This window comes from Plasmodium gallinaceum (assembly GCF_900005855.1).
Source record: "Plasmodium gallinaceum strain 8A genome assembly, contig: PGAL8A_v1_138, whole genome shotgun sequence".
In the NCBI taxonomy this organism is placed as follows: domain Eukaryota; phylum Apicomplexa; class Aconoidasida; order Haemosporida; family Plasmodiidae; genus Plasmodium; species Plasmodium gallinaceum.
Window position 1 is genome coordinate 1 of NW_021628298.1, and position 9,629 is coordinate 9,629.

At 23.6% G+C, this 9,629-nt stretch overlaps 2 protein-coding genes across 2 annotated transcripts; one reads left to right on the top strand and one right to left on the bottom strand.

Moving 5' to 3' along the window:
* Window positions 1-324: 324 nt before the first annotated feature.
* PGAL8A_00474600 (fam-i protein) lies at window positions 325-1,109 on the top strand (the record flags this gene model as incomplete). Its single annotated transcript, XM_028673526.1, has 2 exons — window positions 325-600; window positions 678-1,109. The coding sequence occupies 2 exons, from the start codon at window positions 325-327 to the stop codon at window positions 1,107-1,109; spliced, it is 708 nt and encodes a 235-aa protein (XP_028529970.1).
* Window positions 1,110-4,107: 2,998 nt separating this feature from the next.
* PGAL8A_00474700 (surface-associated interspersed protein (SURFIN)) lies at window positions 4,108-9,272 on the bottom strand (the record flags this gene model as incomplete). The annotated part of the gene is made up of 2 exons (XM_028673527.1): window positions 4,108-6,957; window positions 7,065-9,272. The coding sequence occupies 2 exons, from the start codon at window positions 9,270-9,272 to the stop codon at window positions 4,108-4,110; spliced, it is 5,058 nt and encodes a 1,685-aa protein (XP_028529971.1).
* Between the last annotated feature and the right edge of the window lie 357 nt (window positions 9,273-9,629).

Genomic DNA, 9,629 nt, shown 5'->3' on the forward strand with positions numbered 1-9,629 from the left:
AAAAATTTTTTATTATTTTATTCTTTTATAATTAAAATACAATACAAATTATGAACTTTTATTAACTAATATAAAATATTACAGGAGTCAGTTAATTACGAATGTTATTAATTTGCGCAATATATCGTGTATATCACCTTTCTACATTACATTTTTAATTTTTCAAATGAAAATACTAAATTTCTAATTTATATTTCCACATTTTTTGTTTTTAACTTATATCATCCTTACTGAAAAAAAAAGGGAAATATTTTAGAAATCATTAAAAAAAATATTAGAAATAATTTCTCAATAATTTTATTTACATTATTAAAGATACCAAAAATGGATCCTAATCTTAGTGATGCTATTAATAATGATTCTAATAAGAGACTAAATGAGGGAGATTCAACTACAGGTTTCGCTCATAGGGCAATTAATGATGCAACTGTTTCAATACCAGAAAATCCATTACATCATAATTTGAATTCACGTGATGCCATTCAAAATCCATCTAAAGATATTAGTTTGGATTCAGCTACACCAACAAATCTTCTTGATAAAAAGTCGTTAAGTATTTTTCAGTTAGTTATCATTATTATTTCTTTCCTTCGTTTTAAGGTAAAATAAAGTTTATAATTATAAACTTTATATATATTATAAAAACAAAATTTTAAATCATTTGTAATAATTTACAGAGAATTTACTCTCTTAAATTGAAAGCTAAAAATGAAATGAATGTTAGGTTGCAGAAGATATTGCATAATAGCAATAAAAGGATTAAAGGTGATTTGGAAAAGGAAATGCAAAAAGAAAAAAATAAAATGAAAGAGGATCAAGAGAAACTGCTAAAAAAAAAAAAAAAAATAGAAGTGGAGGAAAAGAGAGTTCTAAGAGAAAAGGAAAAGTGGGAAAAGAAAACTCTAAAAGAAAAGGAACTGTGTGGTCAGGATATGCTAAAACAATTGGAAGAGTGGGAAAAGCGAATTATAAATAAAGGCGAAGTTTGGAAAAAGAGAATACTAAATGAAAAAATTATTTTGGATAAGAAAATGCGTAAAAATAAGGAAGAGGGGGAAAAGAAAATGCTAGAAATAATTAAAAAGTTTGAAAAGGAAATGCTAAAATAAAAGAAAAGTGCGAAAAGCAAATGATATAAGGAAGAGTTGGAAAAGAGCATAATGGAAAAAAATGAAAAGTGGGAAAGAGAAGAAAATATGAAAGTTAATGAAGAAGAAAGTGAGTTTAATTTAAAGTGGAAAAAAGAACTTGATAAGATAATATCAAAAGAAGGTAAAAAAATAAAAAAAATATAAATATATATATAAATATTAATAGGAAAAAGCATTCATATAAGGTAATTATGAATTTTTTTATTTTTGAAAATGTAGTATCTTATTTACTTTTAAATGTTTACAGAAGAAGTTTGTTAAACTAAATTTTATATATTTTATCATTTTTAATTTATTTAGCTTTTTATTCTCTACTTGTTTTATTTAATATAAAATAAATATTGTTGATAGCATCTTTTAATATTTATATATTTCTGTTTCTATTAAAGATGAGGAATAACATAACCCCAAATGAAATATTCCTTAGTTTTCCTACTAAAATTTGTCATGTATTTCAAATATATGTGTTTTATGTATTATAAATTAATCATATGTATAGATAAAATGAAAGATTTACTTGTAGATAATTTACAAAATATTGCTTTTTGTTAACCTAATACAAAGATATCTCTATTATAATTTAAATGAAACTTTATTTTACTCTTAACAATTTTTATATTAGAAAGATGATTTATTATCCATTTGCATAGTCTATAATTTACGTATCTGTTAAATATATAAAAAATATAATATATTATTATATAAATGCCATAAAATTTATTCAATTAACCAAAAAAAAAAAAAAAAAAAAGAAAGAAAATAATATAGTTTTTCAAAAAAGAGGATATATAATATATATATTACTTGTATTTCAACTTAATATTTTAAAAGAATCATTAAAATAAGATACCAAAAAATTTTAAACATAAAATGTTATATAATATTTTTCTTATTGTAATTTTTATGTTTATATTCCATTTATATTTATAAAAATGATTACATTTATTTTTAATAATATCATTTAATAGATTAATTTTTATTTTTCATCAATATATGGTGTAGTTTTGTTAATATATTTATGCCAATGTATCATTCTTAATAGTAAAATTGTAATAATTGAGTAAATGAAATATGTATAAAATTACCATTAATTACATCATTAAAATAATTTAAATAATATAACTTATGTAACTATATATATTGTAATATTTCATTTACAGCTTATAATCCAATGTTCAATTTCTTTTTTAGGTTATCTTAATTTTTTGAAGTTGAAAATTTAATTCTATCATAGTTAACTTTTTTTTTTTAATTTTAATAGATTTTTCCAATTTAAATAAGTAATAATTTCATACAAAATAGAATAATTCCTTAATTATAATAACAACCTTAAGTAAAATCTACCATTTATCTAAATTTTTTTCTTTCATTAATTAAATAAACTTAAGAAATAAAGTGCATAAGGTGCTTAAAGAAATGAATTATCAACATATAAGATAAATGTTGTGACGTGAATCTGAAAAAATGTGAAATTTGAGAACTTATAAAATTTTTTTTTTTGAAGCAAATCTAGCTAAAAATATAAAAAAAATATATATACATAGATGTGAACTAAAAAGAAATATATTTTTTACAGAGAACTTCATTTAAAACATGTGCATATTTATATCTTCTTAATAGCTTGTATATACAATTAAAAAATTAAAAATAAGAAAAAATTAAATTTTTTTATTAAAGATGATTAATTTATTAATTGTCCTTTCAAATAAATTAATAGTATATTGAATAATCAAATTAATAAAAAACATGTCGAATAATAACTACAATTTTTATTCGTTATAAATAAACCTTATATAAATGATATATTAAAATCCTATCCATTGACATTTCTAGAGTATTGAACAGATATATTAATAAAGAGCATATATAGTTTACTAATTTAGTGAATTTAATCATAATTTTTCAATTCTATGAACTACTAAACTGTTTTATATATAGTCTATATCATTGAACAGTCCTTGTTTTTAAAAGATATTTATTTACATTAATAAAAATTTCTGCTATTATTAAAAATTTGATTCCTAATTGAACATTAACTATTAATTCATATATATGATTTATAATGTTATGAATAATGTTTAGGAACTCAAATCCGCTGCCTTCAAGTTAGCAAACATAGGCAATTAATGAGACATATTAAATTATATAAATATTACAAATATAAAAATTTTATTATTATGTATTGGTGGTTTATTAACTGGGTGTTCGGCTACTCTTATAGAGCATCGAACAAACAAATTAATAAAGAGCATGTAGAGTTGACTCTACCGTTTTGATGTATTTGTATATATTTTTAAATGCTTTGAACGAGTGATTCTTAATTATGTGATCTACTTCGTTCAGCATTCTTTAATTTCAATAGGTATTTATTTACTTTAACAAAAATCTTTATTTTTATTAAAAATTTAAATCCTTATTTAATATTGAATATTGACTATTAATTAAGTGTAAATAATTTGCTTCTTTGTTATGAGNCGATGGGTATTACTCTTTTTTTCATGAAAGATTAAATAACATATCGTTAGATATTACATTTATATTGTATAGATTGGCTAAAACAATTAATAATAGAGATAAAATTTAATATTAGTTAATAAACATAAATGATTTATGCAATGATTTATTTTATTCTAAATAAAATAATTATAGTTATATTTATATATATTTAATTTATTTGTTCAACATTAGAAAAATTATTATACAATAAATTAATAAATCAATATTCTAACGAGATCATTGAATGGGTAAATTAAGCAATCAATAACTAAGCATCTAACAATGTTTAAGTTTATTTCCTAAGAAATATTCAAAAAGTTTAATAATTCCATTTATCAATTCTAAATTTTTTTCTATTGTTTTACGTAATTTTCCATTTTCTTCACAATTATTTTTCTCTCCTATACTCTATTATAAATATTGCTTCTTTATTCATTATCACCATATTTTCATTAATAAATTAGCGTTGTAAAATTTCCTTATTATTTTTTTCTATCCACCTCCTATGAATATCTTCACAGTGTTTTTTCCATATAATTTTTTGCATTTCTAACATGGGATTTTTAATTCTTTTCTCATTATTTTTTGCTATCATATCTTCATATACTTCCTTTATGTATTCCTTTTCTTTTCTTTTCATTTCCAATATTAACTCTATAAACCATTTTTTTTTTTTCCATTCATCTATTTTCTCTTTATCATTATTTAATAAATCATTACTACTTTTTTTTTTTATTTCCAATATGTTAAGATCCTCATCTAAATTTTCTTGTATTCTCAATTCTTCCACCATTTTTTTAAAAAAATATTCTTTTTCTTCTTGCCATTCGTCTTTCATAAATTCTTCTAATAACGTCATATGTATTTCTATCAAAACTTTTTGTATCAATTTCTCCCTTTTTTTTCTATTTTTCTCTATTTCGTTATCTCCTTCTTGTTTCAATTCCTCTATATTTTCATGAATTTTCTTCGCTTTTTTCGCGTCCTTTTTAGTTATTCCTTCCTTAAGTTCTTCTTCTTTTTCGTATTCGTCTAATAAATTGTTAAACCATTCATCCTCGCTATGTAGTATAAACCACATTCTTTGTTTTTTTAGCCATCGTTTCCATATTCTTTTTTGTTTCTCTAGCATAGGATTTTTTCCTGCTTCTATATCTGATATTTCTGATTCATTTGTTAATTCATCAAATTTTTCTTGTTCTTTCTCCCATTCTTTTTTCAAATTAATAAACCATTCTTCTTTTTTCCATTTCTCTGACATTCTTTTGTTTCTTTCTACCCATTTCTTCCATAAAAGTTTTTGTTTCTCAATCATCAATGTACTAATGTCTTCTTTTCCTTCTCTCAACATTTCTAAATCATTTTCTATTTTTTTTGGATATTTTTCTTTTTCTTCTTTTATAAATTCATCTAAGCAGGTTTCTAAAAATTTTCCTTTATTCAATAACCACTCTTCTTTTCTACATTCCTCCAATATTACCATATATATTTCTATTAAAGTCTTCCATTTTAATTTTTTTTTGTTTATTATAGAATTATTCCTTTCATATGATTCCTCTAAACTATTCCATTCATATTTTCCCATTTTTTCTTCTCCCTTTTTATTAATCTCTGTTACGGGTTCACCTCTTTCTATGGTTTTTTCATTTTCTATTTTTTTTTCTATACTATTTTTATCAATTCTACTTTTATATTCTTTCTCTTCATTTTCATATTCATTCACTAACTTTGTAAACCATTCTTCATTGTTGTCATCTTCTTTCCACTTTCTACAAATATTTTCACAGTGTTTTTTCCATATATTGCTTTTTCTTTCTAAGACAACATCTATTATTATTTCTTTGTTCTTTTTTACTAAAATTTCTTCATTTGTCTCCATCATATATTTTTCTTCATTATTTTTCCATTCTAACATTAACTCAATAAACCATTTTTCTTTTTTCCATTTTTCTATTTCCTCTTTTTTTTTTTCTGATATAACATTCCAACTTCTTTCTCTCTCTATTTTATCTAATATGTTTGTTTCTTCGTCCAAATCTTTATATTTTCTTATCTCTATAATGTTTGTTTTATAAAATTCTTCTTCTTTTTCCCACTCTTCTTTCATACATTCCTCTAATACCATCATATGAATATCTAACAAAATTCTCCTTTCCAAATTTTTCTTCATTTCACTTTTATCTATTCCATTGTTTCTTTCTTTATCTATTTTTTCTTCTTTTATATTTTCATGAAATTCTTCTTTTTCATATTCTTCTAATAATTTTATAAACCAATTCTGATTTTTGTATTTGTATGAATGCTCTATTTGCCATTCTATCCATTTCTTCCATATTTTTTTTTTTTTATCTAGCATAAAATTATTTACTCCCATTTCTGTCATTTTTTCAATTTCATATTCTTCTAAATATTCTAAGTATTTTTCTTGTTCTTGTTTCCATTCTTTCTTCAAAATAATAAACCACTTTTCATTTTTATATTTATCTAATATACTACTATTTTTATCTATTGTATCGGTATTATTTTCTTCATTTATTTTCATTACAAAATTATTTCCCATATCTTTTAAATTAGAATTTTCTCCTTCTTTTTGGATCTCTTCTAAACAAATATCAATAAATTCGGTTTTATTCAATTTCCATTCCTCTTTTTTATATTCTAGTAATGCATTCATATGTATATCTACCCATGAATTCCAATTACATACATCATTCTCGATTGTTGTTTTATTTCCTAAGTTTTTCATTTCAACTTCACATGTAGATTTTTCCTTATGCGAATTTATTTCATTTGCTTTTTCCTCATTTAATGTGCCATTCCTAATATACCCTACAACATGAACAGGATTTTCTTCTAATCTATTTTTATTTAATTCATCTTTAATTTCATTTGTAGGATTATCTTCATTTAATTTTTCTCTCAATATAAATTCATTTTCATGCTTCTTTGATACTTCTACAGCTTCACGAATGCACTTATTTTCATTTTCCATATGCATTCCTGCATGAGGTTTATATTTCTTCATATGTTCATACTTCAAATATTTTTCATTTTCCATATACATTCCTTTATGTGCTTTGGATTTCTTCACTTGTTTATACTTTAAATCTTTTCGATTTTTCAAACTCATATCACATTGTGGTATTTCCTTTTCATGGTGTAAGGATGAATAATTTTGATTATTTATTGGTTCATTCTTTGTATTATTTGTATCCATTAGCAACGGTTCCCTTGTTATTTTCTTAATCTTTTTTCTTGCTTTTTTTTTTTTTGACTTCCTATTACGAATCCAAGAACCAATGGGAGTATACTATAATTCAAATTAAAAAATAAAAAATTATAAAAATTCTTCATTAATGTAATTATAATTTTAAATATATACGTTTTTTCATTTTTTAATTGTTAATATAATCATACTTTACAAAGAAGAATCAAAAGAAAAATAATTCCTAAAAGAAAAATACCTCCTGAAACCATTGGTATTAATAAATTATCTGTAGGTTTAACTGTAGGCATAACTTCATTAGGGTCACTTGATGGGACTGGCTTCAAAGTATTTGGATCAGTCGCAGTTTGACACAGTGAAATGTTTTCAGAACAATTTCTTCCATGAAAATTTTGTTGAGGCTGTTTAAGAGGGGCATGTGTATTTGGTGGGATCTGTAGTTGGATACTATCTGTCTGATTTGAGAATAAATTGCTATTTGTTGTAGGAAAAAAAGCAGTTGTATTTGTGAGAATAGGTGTTTTATCTAGAGAATTCGAAAGTGCATTTGGAGATATAGTATCAGGCATAAGAGATGTAATGTTAATTGCAGGAGATATAACGTCAGTTTCAGGAGATGCAACTCTGTTTGTAGAAGATTCAATGGTAGTAGCATCTTCAATAATATTTGTCAATAAAGGTGTAGAATTATCTGTTAAAGGTGAAGTTGCAGTTTTATTAGTAACTTCATTAGTAGGAAGAATAGACATATCTTTTGTAGGTGATGTAGAATTATTTGTAGATGACAAAGTGGTGATTTTAGGAATAGATAAAGGTAGTGGAGGTGTAGAGCTATCTGTAGGAGTTGTAGTCATAGTTGTAAGGGAAGGTGCAATCTCAGGAGAAGAAGTAGGATCAATTGAAGGAGATGCAGTGTCATTTGTAACAGATATATTGCCATTTGTAGATATAGTTTTATTTACAGAAGTTACAGTTTCAGAAGGTATTGATAAAGTTGCAGGAGATTTAGTATATGTTGTAGAAGGTGTAATATTATTTGTAAATGTCTTCATAGTAGCAATAGAATATTCATTGGTCGCTGTAGCAGATATTTCTCCATGTAAAGGTGTAACTGTAGGTGTGACACTACTTGTAGTAGAATTTGAAGGTAATATTTTAGTTGCAGGAGATATTAAAGTCCCAGTGAAAGGTGGGGATGAGGTTGTGTTAGATATATTATTAGTAATAGAATTTATTTTATCATTTGGAGTTAAAGAATTCGATTGTGTTGTGTCTATTGGAGAAATTGTGGTTGAAGTTTTTGGAACAATTTGATCTGCAGTAGCTGGTGGTACTGAGGTGTCGCCTGTTAATGTATTTTCAGAGGCATTTGTACCATTTACGTTATTAACATTGGTCGTATTGTTATCCAATGAACTTGTAGTAGTAACATTATGTAATACATTAGGAGTTACAGTTGTAGAATGTAAGTTATCTGGTAATGCAGTTGTATTATATGTAGTTTCATTAGATTGATTGTGATTCTTTTTTGAAATAAGCCTAGATAAATCATATGGATTATTTGAATTTTCTTGCTCTTTAATTTGATAAATAAATTTTGTCATATTACATTGATATTGAGTATCCTCTAACACAGTAGTTTCCAATTGATTACTATGTTCATTCCATCTTCTAATAGCATCATTTACATATACTGCATCTTCATATAATTCATTGGCCGCCATTTTAATAAATTGTTTTCCTCTCTTATATATATACATACTCCACTTCCCACAATTAAGTGGAGATTTGTCATTTTCATACATTCTGTAATAGTAATGAGATATATCATTAGTAATATTGTGAAATCTATTATGTCTATCGTCAATAATTTTAGTTTTATTCTGTTCATATTGATTATCCTTGAGTTCGTTATATGTTAATGGAATTAAATCTGGTAAATCACTATTTTTATAAGGACTAGTGCAATTATCATTTTTTTTCAAAACAGCACAATAATCAAAATTTTTCAAAGTACATGTTGAATTTGTTTTATCCTGTATTTTTGTCTCGAAAGATCTTTGTTTTTCATTCCAACAATTAACAAGACTTGAGATATTACGATCTTTTTCTTCATTTAATACTAAATTAACAAAGTCCATTCCTCTCCAATTTACATATGAGGATGACTTTTGACATTTAACTGTATCATTATTAATTTCTCTGTCATCAAGATAAAAATTAAGTTCATTATTAGTATCTTCATCAAATGTTCTAATTTCTGTATTGAGTTTACTTCTTTCACTAGAGGAGCTATCTCCATTTTCTTTTGTTTCACTATATTGTTTATCTAATATACAGGAAGTTTCTTCTGCTTGTGATAAATATCTTGCTTTCTTTAAGATTGATTTTTTTCTCATGATTATAATATCATCATAAAAGGCTTTCTCAAAATATTTTGCAGTAGTATTCAAAAATTGATTTATTAAAGAAAAAAAATTTTTATATGAATTATAGATTAATGTATAAATTTCAAGAAAACCAAAAAGTAATGTATATGTATGTATTTTATACTTTAAATTTATGAAACGTAAAAAAAATATTCATTAATCCAATTAAGGAAGAAAAATAATTTAATTTGACCAAATAATTGAATATAGATATTTTTCTTATTTTTGAGCATCATTATACACTTGAATTACATTAGGAAATTGTTATAATTTCTACATAGAAATGACAATATTCGTACTTATGTTATAACTATATTATAAATTTGT